The sequence below is a fragment of the Polyodon spathula genome, chromosome 12 (assembly GCF_017654505.1).
Source record: "Polyodon spathula isolate WHYD16114869_AA chromosome 12, ASM1765450v1, whole genome shotgun sequence".
Taxonomy (NCBI): domain Eukaryota; kingdom Metazoa; phylum Chordata; class Actinopteri; order Acipenseriformes; family Polyodontidae; genus Polyodon; species Polyodon spathula.
The window spans coordinates 14595596-14611176 of NC_054545.1; the positions used below are offsets into that span (position 1 = coordinate 14595596).

General features: G+C 36.3%; 1 protein-coding gene across 2 annotated transcripts in view; it reads right to left on the reverse strand.

Annotated features, from left to right (window-relative positions):
* Positions 1-6123: 6123 nt before the first annotated feature.
* Positions 6124-15581, reverse strand: part of akt1 (v-akt murine thymoma viral oncogene homolog 1) — a 52954-nt gene continuing 43496 nt past the window's right edge. For both annotated transcript variants that reach the window (XM_041265729.1, XM_041265730.1), the window contains exons 11-14: positions 10153-10367; positions 9102-9189; positions 8163-8265; positions 6124-7464 (exon numbers count right to left, since the gene is read on the reverse strand). In XM_041265729.1, coding sequence (XP_041121663.1) covers positions 7385-7464; positions 8163-8265; positions 9102-9189; positions 10153-10367 — 486 coding nt within the window. In that variant the 3' untranslated portion in view covers positions 6124-7384. The remainder of the gene's footprint in view (positions 7465-8162; positions 8266-9101; positions 9190-10152; positions 10368-15581) is intronic.

Consider the following 15581-nt stretch of genomic DNA (forward strand, 5'->3'; position numbering starts at 1 on the left):
AAATTGATTGCTGATAAACAATTAGTAAAGGTCCTACAGTCCTGCACAGACCACAGGAATGCCTGGAGTTCCACAGTCAACACTATAGGAGGCAGGTAGATCTTATTGCCATTAATGAGACCCTGTGTTTTTAATTTTTTATGTAAGTCTATGTTAAGTTGCTTTCACCTGAGTTCGGGAGTTGCCTTATAGACATAGGAGCCAGCAGCACCATCTAGTGATTGGCCACTTAATGGCCTGGACTGCTACCATGACTCCAAATCCTATTGTTAAGGCTGTATTTTCCTTCATGATTTTTCTGTGAATGTTGTAGAATAACGAAGTGAAAAAGGGTTATTCCGCTTTAATAAATATTATGTTTAAATCGTGAAATATCTATTTTTAGACCATTCTATGCCGTGAAAAAAAAGAGCCCCGCCTCTTGTTTCTGACACAACAAGCAGCGTCGGACCACCCTGCTGGTTTGAGATGTTTGGGGTGGGAATTTGTTGCCTGTTTTACTCTGCTCTTGCTGACAAAATATCTTGGTATCACCAAACAGATACTCATCGACTCTTCAAAAAATGTTAATCAGTACGGTATTTGTTCTTCAATTTACCCCAGAAAGGGTTTCTGCAATGGTAAGCACCATTCTTGTCAGTTACAATTACAGGAACCCCCATAACATAAATGAAGAGAACAAATATACCATTCAGACATTCTGCAATGCTAGTACATGGATAATATTTTGGGTGCCACTGCTTTTTAAAGAGGGGATGATTATCTCGGATACCAAGATATTTAATTTAATGATCTGAGCGGCAACAAATGACCCACCCCCAAAACTACAAGCCATCAGGGGTGAAATAACACTTCTTCCTGGACTCTGTACATCAATTCAAACTACAACAGCTGGAATGAGGTAAAGGAATGGAAGAAGAAACTTTCTAAAACAGTGCTTGGTGCACAACAGAAAAGATACAAAAAGTAAAATCATAGCAAAGTGTAATAAAGCATAGTTAGATCGTGGATACACTTTGTAAAGAACAAAGGGTATGGTAAAGCATACTAAAAACATGACAAACTATGGTAAATGCATAGTATATCCATGGGAAAATTACCTCTGGGCAAATTTGCCAGGGTTAGCTTTTATAAGGGATATAACCCAAACCCAATCTTAACCCTGTGTGTGTGTATATTCTAAATCAATTTGAATTCCAATTCAGAAATGTTATTCAAGTAAATTATCCACCTCTCAAGAATGCTGTTAACAGCAGCCACAAGCGTTTTGTTTTATATTCTTCTTCCTAGAATTTGTTTTAAGTGCTTGGCAGTCACACCAAGCGGCGTTCAAGTCCTCAAACTCTCCATCAGGCCCATCAGTTTGGCTGACAGCAGATGTACTGACAGATGACACATTTTTTCCCCACTTCTGACAGACAAAGAATCATTCAACCCGTCAGTCATTCATTTCCTTTAGGCAAGGTTTCTAAATGAATGTTAGAACCCCTTCCAGTACTTATTTCGGCTTGAAAGAGCGTAGCGGGTAGTTCCCACTATCTGGTGCCTTGTAGGTTTTTGTTTTGGGGATTACATTCCCCCTGCCGGGACCCTTGAAGGTCCTGACCCCTTCCACAAACTGACCCCCCATTTCATTCCCCAATTAAGGGCTCCCTCTGAAGTGCTTCAGCCCAGCGAATTACTACTGCTAGTTTCTTTTCAGTTGGTCACAGCCTCCCCACCCAGACCAGTGCACCCCTTTTATTCAGTGTGTCAGCCTTTTTGAGTGCTATCTTTGTGCAGAAGTAGGTATTGATAGTTATCTCTCAACAGTTTACAATAGATGTAGAATAGGCTCATCCGTCTCCCACGGTTTTTCCCTATAAGAATCTAGTTTGCAATAGAGGATCTAAAGGCTTGAAAGGAAATGCCTCTTAGATGTTAAACATACCAAGCATGATTTAAAGCTGTCCCACAATGATGCTCAATTTTATGTCCAAATTAGAGCTACAGTTTTAATATTTGAACCTTTGGTGCATTCTGCTTTACCCAAAAGATAGTCTTGTTCACATTCCCCAAACGTTAAGGAACACACATTTCCTCCCAGCTCTGCTCCTCTGTGAGTCTGACTGCTGAACTTACTGTGTTTATCCACTTGAAGGAATTCACAGCTCAGTATATTGCTGAAATAGTGGCAACTACATCTCCACAATATAAACGACTGACTCCAGACCATCTTTACATTAATCTACTTACTCCAACTTTTTTTCTATCTTTCTCTTCACTCTTCTTGTACAATGACCATGCATCCGGTTATAACCCTGGAAGTAAAGCAGAAAGCAACATATTGTACATTCACTGCTGTAAATATAACATGGGAGCTCCTGTAACTGTAAAAAAAAAAAAGGAAACAGAAAAGACCTATAGGTTCATGTTTGTAAAATATTTGATTCTTTGAATCAGGGCAGTCTAAAGAATGATTCATGGTCCATATAAGACTCACTGAGCTCCTCGATATAACCTTTTTAGATTTAACATTTAGATGTGACAGATACAATTTAAGGATCTTTTTGTAAAGGCTACATGGGCTATCTGTAGTCTGGTGGAAGCAAGCATTATACAGTGAAAATACAGCTAAATGAATGCTTTAAATATAAACAAATATTTAAAGCACAAACATACTGAAGCTTTGTCTTTAGAAGTCTGTTTAAACCTTTTATCTGTTTTTTGGGACTTTAATTGTTCAGATATATATATTATATATATCTATATATATATATATATATCTATATTCTAGAGAAATATATATAATGATACAATAAGTTAGGAGTCTAGTAATGAACCAAATAAGATGGACAGCTCCATTCTAAATCAACATTCCAATGACTTGTAAAACCAATCACAATGTAATTCCCTAAATTCAGCGTGCACAAGGAAGTGGAAAATAATTCAACATGTTGTGTCAGAGGACGTGACCCAAAATCAAAGGGAACTCAAGCCATGAGGTGGATTATCCCTTATTACGTTGTATCAAATGTAGGCCAATCCACATGACTGGAAGAGGTTGAACTGAAACAGGCACCCAGTGAAACCAAATCCTGCAGTGAAAAAACACTGCCTTGTATCCCTGCCACTTGGTATAATTAGATAGAATTATCTTACAGACTATTTCTTAACACATTTAATTTACATTTTATTTTTAGCTTATTACACGTTGATAAAGCTAATGAAATAATTCTATCACCTGTCTTGCACTTTCATTCACAGAACAGGCTTCACGTGAAGTTTTGAAAAAAATAGCTAACAGGATTTTAAAATGTGGTAATACACAAGAAAGTCAATGTTTCACTTCCTAGATCATGTCTTTATAATAATTTGCTTATTTAGCAGACACCTTTATCCAAGGTGACTTACAGAGACTAGGGTGTGTGAGTAATGCATCAGCTACAGAGTCACTTACAACGTCTCATCTGAAAGACAGAGCACACAGTGAGTTGAGATTTGAACCGGACACCTCCGAGTTATAGGCCTGTTTCTTTAACCACTGGACCACACAAAGCCACCTTCTCAGCTGTTACTGGATGATGGTTAATGACAGAAAATAAGGTGTTGAAGGGGTGGGGACAAATTTTACTCCAAGTAAAATGATCAAGGAAGTACAACGCTGTCTGAAAATAAGGTCTTCAAAAAGAGCTTCTTTTTTTTTTTTCAAAATGAAAATACATGGTTTCTGATAGGATGTACTCAAACTCCACACATAAATAATTAAATTCTACATTACTAAGTGTACAACGTACTTAGTAAACAAAATGTCGACTATTCTGGTAACAAAGCAAATCAATTACACATTGAAAGTGTTTGGTGGCTGATAATCTCTGGGTTGGTTGCAGCAAACCTAATTCAGACACTCATACACTTTTCACAAACACCAGCTATTTTCGAAGAAAACAAGCAACGATGTTCAAATAAATTCATTCAAGAGCACATACATGCACCTTAATTGTCGACATTTACTGTGTGTTTAAAGTCATAAACAATGCAGAAGCAAACTTGTTTTAGTTAAAATCCTTTATTTAAGCATTTAAAAGGAGAACATATGATACATGTAAAAAATAAAACAATTGAACTGTGTGTAAAAAAAAAAAAAAAAAAAAAAAAAAGGTGGTGTTAATTGTATTCGTTCTCTAAAACTTACTTTGCTTCTAAAACTCACCCATCTTAACAAAACAAACTAGAAATACTGTTTTTATTATTATTATTTATATCCTTTATTTTTTTACAATTTTTGAGGCAACTGAAAATACTAAAACTGCTGGCAGACGTGTTCAACAAATTTAGAAATACCAGAAATGAAAATACCAGGCAGTACAAAACAAAACAAAGTTATCAGTCTGGACACAACAAGACTTTAAAACAAGTAAATATACAGAGACATAACTACCAAATAGGATAGAGTGTGTGGAATATTACACTATGAAATATTGAAACTCCTTTACATTCATTCATCTTTTGAACCAAAAGACATTCAAAGCAACTTTCATCAGTCAATTTGAAAACACTGATAAGTAAAAAAAATTAAAAAAGATTAAAAAATAAAAATCAGTAATGCAAGAAGAAGTCATCACTCCAAAACTACTACTCTTCATTTGAATGCTACACTATACAGTAGCATCCCAATTTTTCTTTTTTAATTGAAATGTCTATGACGACACCTACTTTAACTGGTTAATTACACAATTCAACTGAAAAATGGATTTGTTCAACTACATTTTTTTTTTTGGACATGTATAAATAAGTTTCAGCTAAATTTGAAATGTTTTCAGAGGCCTAAACAAGTACAGACAACCCCCCTTTTTTTTTTTTTTTTTTTTAATCACGATTGTCGTGATAATTCGTGATATAAAGCAGGCCATGATATAAACCGAGTTTCACGTTTGCCTATGACAGACCATTACAAGTGCAAGAAAAAAAGAACTAACAGTGAATTAAAGAGTTTTAAGGTTATAAATGTAGTTGTTTTTTTACAGTTAAACAAATAGTTTAGTACAGGGCAAATACGTTTTGTATGATTAACTGGAATGAAACAGTTTGTGTCATTATCTAGAAAAAGATTGTGTGCATTTGTATAAGACTAACTATGTTAAAGAGGAGAAATTTGGTGACGTTGGTGTTTTGTAAGTGAACTGTATCCCATTAAAACTGGCCATGCAGCATTTGACAGGCTGCACAAAATGTGACAATAAGCGGGTTTGTGAGATGATTTTAAGAGGTAATTTCTCAAAAAACCTATGGTGCATAGCGAGTGGTTTTTGAAAAACCTTGATAATAAAACAGGGTATGATATTAAGCGAGGTGATATAAAAATGGGTTCACCTGTATTAAAATCAGAGTTAACCCGCTAATTCCTATGGCAGGCCATCTGGGTCAAAAACACGTTATTTATTACACATTTCAAATATTGATTTGGACCAATCAGAATACATAAAATACTACGTGTTCTAAATAAATATAAATGAACTATGCATTTTCTACCTAGGGGATGATCATTCTACAGTACTACCCATGTAGGTGGTGGTCATTTTACAGTAGTATCTATGTAAGGGCTGATCCTTTTACATCTTTTTTAATTTCAGACATGAAATATGCTTACAAATCTAAAATAAGTAAAATTGCAAATCATGGCGGCAAGAGATTTTCTTCTACGGTGCAAATATAGATTTGCTCAGTGCTGCCAACTTCTTGAGACAGACAATGTTGAAAGTGACATGGCTCAGTTTGTACTAACAAAGAACACAATCAGTCTTTATATTTATTTCCGTTTTGAATTTTGAATATTGAATTACCATAGCCAATATTAGACTCAATCTCAGATCTTTCAACACTTGTTTAAAAATGCATATTAGTTACACTGGGGTTACCACTGAATTAAAGGGATTTCTAAGGCTCTGAAACTGCTGGTTGATGCTTGTCTGAGGGTCCAGGTCTATCCATCTTTCACTGGACTTTGCCAAATGCCATGTCCATATACCACCGAGAATTGGGCAGGAATAGCAGAATTTAAGGTGACTTAATTGGATCATTTATTACACATACTATTTTCTTTAAATTCATTGGTTCTCATTTCATTTTCAGTGATCTGCCTGGCCAAATTAGTATGTTTAATAATTAGAATTACATATACTAAAATCAAATTAAAACTGGTACTAAATATTTGAAACATGTTCTAAATAACGCGTTTTTGACCTGGATAACCTTCCCTAAATTCCACAGTAGGTGCCATAGCTGGCAAATGAACGTGCAGTCGATGCAGTTCTTGACGATTGACGTTTAAACGAAGGAGAGAATTCTAGTGCTGGTTCAGACAATGTGATCTGTGGGATCAGGGTGAAATGATGGACAGTGACACTATAGTACTAAGGAACCACTTGGATGACTGACAGCGACCACTAGCCATTCACAGCGGAACGGAGACGCGACAAAACAGCAAGTGTAAAAACTACACAAATTAGAGATCATTTCAAAAGTTATTTTTTGCAAGAAAAAAAAAAGTAGCAAGCCTATTTAGAAGTAAGGCAGCATTTATTCACACAACTACTTTAGAAATGTTCACTTGTGCTTCACATCACGTGAAACGCAAACCACTTATACTATACTAATGGCTAGTATATAGACACAAAATAAATAAAGTGTTAACTCTAGGAACAACTGCAAGTCAATATATCGCTTGATCCCATGAACAAAAATGCAATTTAAAAACAAAACACAACAAATATTTGTTTGTTGCTGCTGCCACACCTCACTGAGGCTATTAATGCTGTGAATATCATAGGAAAGAGTGTAATCCCACAGCAAAATTGTGCATGGTCCTGCAAGTATGCAGGTTTTTTATTGCACATCTATTGATTTAATTCGGTTATTCCGATATATTAAAATGTAGTAACAATGTTTCATACTGTTTCTTGGGTTAATGTTTTCATTTTAATATGTTTTTTTTTTGCTTGTTTGTTTTATTAAAATGTTCTACAATGATCTGCAGCGTTCTTTAAATTGGTTCCAACCTTCTAGAACAACATATGTTTGGGGCTGCATTGGTCTCAAAATGAAAGTCACCTTACTAATTCTTCCTTGCTTAAAATCTGAGAACCTACAAAGTAAGAAATGTAGTGTCACATCTCGTAACCTTCATAGGATCATCTAAAAGGAAGTATCTTATCCTTGTCTATTTAAAAAATACAATGGAGTAAGTAGAATAGTTTGTAATGCAGAAACAAAAATATATAAGAAACTATTCAAACTGCTTTGAAAAAAACAAAAAAACAACAAAAAAAGAACATAATAGGTCCTTGAGAATGCAGTCTGGTTGTGTGTGCAGGAAATACTTCTGAGGAGTGCAGCCGCTGCTGCTTCAGGCAGTCCCACTGGCTGAGTAGGAAAACTGTGGGAAATGAGGCCTCCTCTCGTTGTCTACTGATTCCATGTTGTCATCTGGGGAGCAAGAACAGATAACAGGAATGTTGAAATACAACAGTGTTTCATTTTTCTTTTTTTATGAACGAATGTCAGCACTCAACCAGTTCCTAGTCGCTGATTTATTTTAAAACTTCATCGAGTCAGGTCTTAAAAGATCCCAATGATTCAGTATTCATAACATGGCTAAGTAACTCATTCTGTACCCTCTCTACTCTCTGTATGAAGTGTATCCCTACCTCTGTCCTAAGTCTATCTCATGACTTTCAGCTGTGTCCTCTGGTTCTTGTTTCTGTGCTGCATTTAAAGTATTGGTTTGGGTTCATTTTGTCAACTCCTTTTAAGATTAAAGTCTTTAGTTAAGTCCCCCCTAACTCTTCCAAGTAGTTTTCATCAAATTTGATATTTTTGGAAAATATCTGAAAGCATTTATTGTCAGAATCTTTTGTCTAACAAAGTTGTACAACCTCTAAAAATCTTCTAGTTGTAACTCTTCATTCAGATCAATGCACATTCTCAACATATGCAAAAATGAAAGGCTGGACAGTCAAACAGCAGTTCCCAGCCGATGCAAATTTAGCAGAAAGCTGGACAGAAAATCTAAAAGTATAGGAAATCTAAAAGAATAGGAAAATAATTAAATTTAAAATGATTGCAAACAAACAATAAAATGACATTTGAAGTTATTTTCTTAACATCTTTGGGCGATGAAGTACCTTGTCCCGGTGGAGTGATTGTGATCATGTGTGCTGTGAATTCTTCGTCAAAGTACCTCGTGTCTATCTCCGAGGTGACCTGGGGCTTGAAAGGTGGGATGAGCTGTGAAACAAACAGAAGTGTTGACATCCAACGGTAGTCCCTTGGGTGATAAACCTAACACAGAGCACTGGAGGCAGCTATCAGTTCAAACAAATAGAACTAAATGTTTTTCCTTGGCATTCTGCATTTATTTAAAAAGGAGGAATGTCATTTGAACTATTTTTACTACTGAGGTTTGTATTATATTACAGATGAGTAGTTCACAGTTCTGTTGCTTCAATGTTTCTTTTCACATTTTAAATCAGAATCCACCACCAGTTAAACCACAAGTTCCTTTGGAGCCCTTTCGGATTCCAAAGAAGTTATAGGATTCTGTAACCTTTTAACATTGCTGGCAACACCAGCTGGCCAATAGTAATAGTACAAAGAAGAAAAGGTGGCATCTTAGGATTTCTTTGTAAATCAGAAGGAAGCCGGCAACTAGGTTTCTAAAGGATTAGATAATACCAGGAGGATTCTGATACAGAGTAAAAAGGATTATACTTCAGACTGAAGCAACAAAACTCAGAACATCATACAAAGCATAAATAAACTGACATTTTAAGATACCTGACTGACAACTGCCCCACATACATGAACTGTTTGTTTATTCGGAGTAGATATACAGCCCAACAACAAAGAGCTAAAAGACAGGTTCATTAGGTAAGAACAATTAAGTATTTGTATCCAATGCACAGGTTTTCATGTGGGACCTGCACTTTGTACATCTGAAGTAACTACTCAAGCAGTTAATGCATGAAGTAAGCACAGACCCCTACAGGACAGAGAGTGAAGTGGCCACTCTGTCCCTTTATTCCTTTTTCATGGTTCTAGCTAGAAGCTGCAGGTGTAGTTACCTTCTTCTCATACACATCCTGCCACACGATACCAGAGAAGAACTTGTGATTCATGATTTCCTTAGCATTGTCAGGGCCACCACCTAGCCTGTAATAAAAACAACTCAGTTTTAGAGTCACACACTGTGTGCTAAAGTAGAGGGCAGGGGGCAGGCAATTCTATATCACACACAGAGATAACGTTGTCTCAATCATTTTTAGCATTGTACAATAACGGCAAGGTTAATGAACTGACCGGCTAGACAAAAGTAGCACACATCAGAAAGCCTTGTACTAGGGGCGGAGTGGTATACATCTCGTACCAGGCCAGTTAGGAAAGAAAATGCTTGTCTTATTTGAAGGCTATTGCGACCAGCCCATATCAATTTGTATATGACAATCAATGATTTACAGTATAACCAAGTTCCTCTATTCTCAGTTATTACTGATTTTTACAAAATAATTCCTGGGTTTTATAAAACCTATATCGATTTTCACCCTAAATTTTGCCCACTCAAGCACCTGAAATTACGGATTTACACCAAGAAAATCCATGACACTACATCTGGCACATACATGTTAGTACCATATTACACTCAAATTATTTACTGTCTGTTTAAGATACTGAACTTAAGTACTTACACTGGTGTGCTTCACCATCTTTACACTGTTTGCATTCACAAATAATAAAAGCAGATGAGCTGCTTTTCCTACTGTGCCCGAAAATTACCGGGCACCGGGTACAACTACTGATTGCACCCAGGATAAGATATAGTTATGGCAAGGAAGTTTTTTCATATGTCAACAAACCTATGGAAGAAGCTGAAATGAAAAACTGTAAAAGGTGTACATTTTTTGTAATTGCTGCCTGTTACAGAAGACCCCTGTAAACTATAGGTTATATATTAGTGTGCATTTTTCCTGCATTCATATACATAAATAAATTAATAATTAACTTCCGTAGTATAGTAATAATCCATTCTCATGGTTTAAATGCAGCATGGAACAATATGTTAGGCTCCTGCATGCTTTTCCTGGGGTCGAAATGCAGGAGTGGAAGGACACCACTCACCGTTGTTTGGGGTCCTTCTTCAGCAGGCCAGAGAGCAGGGAGCGTGCCTCAGGGGCCAGGGTGCGAGGGAACCGGATCTCCTCCATCAGGATGAGCTCAAACAGCTTCTCGTGGTCCTGGTTGTAGAAGGGCAGCCGCCCGCACATCATCTCGTACATCACCACGCCCAGCCCCCACCAGTCCACCGCCTGCCCGTAGTCATTGTCCTCCAGCACCTGAAAGAACACAGCCACCTCTGAGAAGGATCCAGATCTGGAGGCTGATCCCAAATGTTGCAAAGAACTTTTTATACAGTTTTTTTTTTTTGTTAAGTTTTCTGACTACCATAATTCTGTTTTAAAAAATACGTATATTTCATTTTTGGCGTTAGGGTGCTTTGAGTCAAGTACAGGAGCTGCTCTTCTTGATCTTTCGTATCTGCTCACTGGTGTTACTTTAATAAAACACACTGTTGATCTAGCCTAGGTTACATGTATATGGCAGACAACTGGGAAAAAAAGAGACACACAATATTTGAGTAATTGCAATAAAAAAGCACCAAGAGTAGAGGACATGACATGGTTTGGGGAGCGTAATGTGACAACTACTCTCAGCCCTTTTCAGAAATAAACACAAACTGAGAAACGGTTCTGTCCATTCAACCAGTATACCCATAGGTTTATGTGGGGCCTTTTATATACTGCAGGCTTTATTTGCCTGAATTTTTTTCTTTTATTTATTTCTTTTTAATAAAAATTAACAAAAGCTTACAAATTACTTGTGTGGGGGGAAAAAAAAAAAAAGGCAAATTGAAATCTCAGTGTGAATGTTTATACTGGCACTATATAACATGTAGAGAATTGGGTTGTCATGAACTACGTAAAACTTTACATTGTCCAAAACAATTCTACACTTACTCCAACTGGTACTAAATACTTGAAATGAAAATACCCTTCAGTTATTTCACTGAAATAGTACCTAAAATTCTATAAATATATAAAGGAGGAAGCCAAAACACAATGATTCCTTTAAAACAGTAACACTGTGGTTATTTAAAAACTTTTTATATTTTTAGGATAACACAGGTGTGTGGGACTGCCTTCCCTGTCATACAATACTACAGTACAATACTTGTTATCCACGAACAAATGTTGCAAAAGTCCTTAGAAAGTTACAATCTCCATTCCAGATGTTTTAGCTCCCACAGAAGTTCAGTGTTTGCTGAAATACCTTGGCCTTGATGGTGGAGCGTTTCTGTACAACACAGCTGTTAAACAGCTTTTGATTTGCAACAGTAGTTAAAAATAATATTCATATTTTCTTTTTTTTTTTTTTTTTTTTTTTTTTTTAAAAGAATATTTTGCCAGGAAACAGTGGGATTTGATGGGCAGCAGGAGAGCCAAGCTTATCAAGTGATTGGATTACTCTCTCCAGGTCTATTTCCAGCAGCCCCAGTCATATGATTCACACCAAAACGACAGCTGGGCCTGCAGCTGCCCCATATATGTAGAAGACCAACACAGCTGCTTATCTGCCAGGATTCCAGGAGCCAGCCTCATCCTTTACAAGTAATTAGGGCTGTAATTTCACTGCACAGGAGGCATTGGGGAGAGATGTTGTACCAGCTCCAAAAACACAGAGGAGTAAATGCGGATACAATTACCACTGAAAAATAAACTGCAGGACTAACAGGTGAAATGTGCTTACCGGCGTCTGGGTGCTCCTGTTACTAAAGGGGTGCACACCCCCTTCTAAAAGCTTGGTGAAAGAAAACTAAGTATGTCAGTAACATACATCCTCTGCCACAGCTGTAAACTCAAATCAGTATGTTGAAAAAGTTTATGACCATGATGTATATCAACAGTACGCATAGTATAGAATAAGAAATGGCAAAGAACAGTTGGAAACTGGATAAGAGGTATTTAAGACCCAGATGTCATTAGGTAAGCAAACGAAGTGGTCAGTGGTATATTGGACTTATTTACAGCATGTGGAATTATTTCTTGTGTGCTCAAGACACAAGCAAAAAAGATGTGACACACAGACAGACAAATGTACAGAAAGAGACACCTCTGTATATCTCCACAATCTGATACTCCTGATAACTCACGCTAAATAATAATGTTAATACAACGTTTCATCACAATCTAAAAACTGGTTTTCCAGATATGTGGAACATTTTAGTGTCAAAAATGCCCAGACTGAGATTGCTCCCCCTCCCCCCCATACTGTACATCCCAGAATCTATTACTCTCAATAATGTATGCCAAATAATGTTAATTGGATATGTGATTAGTGTACTTCGGTACTTCAATATTCTGTTTTCTACTTATTGCAGTCATGTACACCAGACAGAAGATTACAAATGTGTTTCAGCTGTACAATCATTTTTTTAAATGTTACATTTTTAACAACATGAATGATATAAAAAACCGCAAGAAACAAGTAAAGGGTAAAAATAAAGAGAAATTCCAGTTCTAAAGTGTTTCTTGTTATTTATTTCTAATAGATCTTTAAACCATGTATTTTACTCTCATGGTATAGGTACATCAGCAGAACCCCCTTGATGGAAACAGCAATCTTTTTTGTACAGTTGGGTGCATATTTTTTTTTAAGGTTGTGTTGTTAGATGCACAGTACCACCAACTGTTGCTGCGTTTACAGTCATCCGTCCCCCCCCAAAAAAGTCTGATAACATAGGGTGGCAGTAGTTGCATGTATAATGCTCAATAATATCAATGCATAATGATGCCTTTAACTCACACCAGACAAAACTCACAAAATAAAGAAATAAAATATCTCAATTTTTAAAAGCAACATGTTTTTGTTTTATTTTAAAACACAAATGCCTGATATTTTGGGTAATTGTGGGGGGATTATGATGGAGTTTGTGTGGGAGGTTAAAATTAGGTTTTATTAAAAAAAAAAATATATATATTATATATATATATATATTATATATACACATACACATACATAATGTTTAGCTCTTTTTTTTTTTTTTTTTTTTTTTTACTAAGCTTTGTGTCTTCTGTATAAAATGTTCCCTTCCCGCTGGCATTTACCGTTTGTTGTTTGTACATGCAGCTGTGACATAATAAACCGCCCACTGGCTTCCCCCTGCCGCAGCTGATGTGAACAGTGGTCTGTGTGACTGCAGAGCGACGGCATGCACATCGCGTCCGGTGTGAACGGCTCTTTAGACGCAACATCTTTTTACAGGGAGGTCCAGACCACAACCCCATTTCTCCCATAAACCAGGATTTACTTGTGAATTAAGGGGAAAAACTCAACACTGTTTAGTACATCACCGTTAAGATGGCATTAGTGTGGATAGACAAGATTATACAACAAGCGTGAGAGATCAAGCACTGAATAACTTTTTCATATTTGGTGGTCCTGAGTGAATACTTCTCTTACCGGATCTCATTGTGGAATCTATCTTGCATCCATTCAAATCCTACGACAGAATGGGAGAATTGCACTGTTCCAAATTACACCATGTTGCTAAGCAGAGCTTGATCAAAGGAAAGTAATTCTCAGAACTTGGCGGTTTAGTTTTGTTGAAACACTTTTCCACAATTATCCTTGTTATATAAACAGAATACTCTTTGAATTTTCTGAGAGGTATTTCAGTCAGTTAATCAGGGGTGCTTGTGAGTTACTCAGTGATCCTCATACGTGGAATAACTACGGTAGTCTATGAACGTTTATGGTGTTTTCGATTTAAATATTTTAAAATATGTATTCTTTAGAAAATTGATCGATTGTTGAAAAACAATACAGATAACACTTTATAAAACCAATACATACTTTTAAAGAATCCAATATAATAGCCAATATGTTCTGGCGTGCTCTGCTATTCCCAAAAGTTAAACATTATCCAACGTGTAATTGTATTAAGTTGGAATATCAGGTTTCCACTCAAGCAGATTAAACGCACACTTAACACATACGCAGTTAGCTTTGTTTGGTACATCTAACATTCTGAGTTTTGAGACAAATTTTCATTTACCAGATTCTGCCCTGGTTTGAACAATCACCTCCCTCACAACTTTTATCTTAAAGTAAAATTTTCACTATTAATTTCTGGATTTTAATAACCGCGTGCAAATAATGCCTGATGAGAAATATCGCGGCTCACGTGAATAGAAAAAACTGCCTAGAAGTACTTGTTCTTGTTATTGTAATTGAATGATTCAGACAATTGCTTACGTCATCAATGATGAAGGTTATGATGATGATCATGACGTGGATTTCAGCGGTTTCAAAATCAGATGAAACAGACTCTGCGGCCTGTTTGATTAAGCTACAATGTTTTTTTTTTTATTTTTTATTAGACACTGCATGCTTGTAACAGGCATTTTTTATATTAATGCTATAGTGCTACTTTGGATGCTATGTTAATGTGTTATTCCGTGTTGTGTTTCCACACTGGACACTAATTTCTTACTTAGAGATTATGTAAAGTCAGATTCATCAGTAATGGTTTATTAGTAACTAGTCAACCAGAAAATAAAACCACACAATTCACATGTTTATTTATATTTTAAATGTAGCTACTTTTATTCTAGCGTTTTTCACCTACATATCTGGTTTTTCATGATGTATTTTTGCACGGCACACTGTCGCTTTAAAGTTTAATGTTTGTTTTGTGAAAATATTTGAAATGACAAAACAGTGGACACACTGCAGCAACTCTGAATTGTATTTCACCAGTCAATAAATCTGTTAACTGCACTTCTTGATTCGTAGCTTGACTGTGTGTTGTGCTCAACCTTTGAATTTTAAACGTCTCTAATTGGAAACGTAATCTACCTACCTAATGTTAATAATGCCTGTAATTTCGCTCCTGTCTGAGTCAACTCTAAATGCTCTAAAATTCCCCAAATCTTTTCTTCATTTTTTAAAATTCTATCTTTTTTCTAGATAATTAACCACAAAACAAAGTAGTTGACAAGTGAGATTTGTTGGACAGACAAGCACCATAACACACATTCTATTGCATGCACACACACACACAGACGCAGAGAGGTGTTACCTGGGCAGACTGCCAGCTGTTTAAATTGTGGTAGTTAAGAAATAAAAAAATAACTCATAAAAAAGGTGTCTTCATATGTCAAGTGCTGAAGAATAAACCTGATGACCTTTTCAGGCTTTCAATACTTTATTAGATCTAAGTGATGTGTCCGTCACATGTAATTCCGTTTGGCAAATGCTGCAGGGAACACCTTTTAAATTTGTATTTTCTGCCGTAGTTGTGACGTAAATACATTCAATTACATTTAAAATTAGACTGAATGTAATACTAACCCCAAATACTGTTGTAAGGCAGTCTAGCTTACGAGAACAATAAGGGAACTGAGTGCACCTTTCATGAGTTAGGACTGAACAACACAGGACAGCTGCGTGCTTCAATATACAAGAGCAAAGGAGAAGCAGCTGTAGAT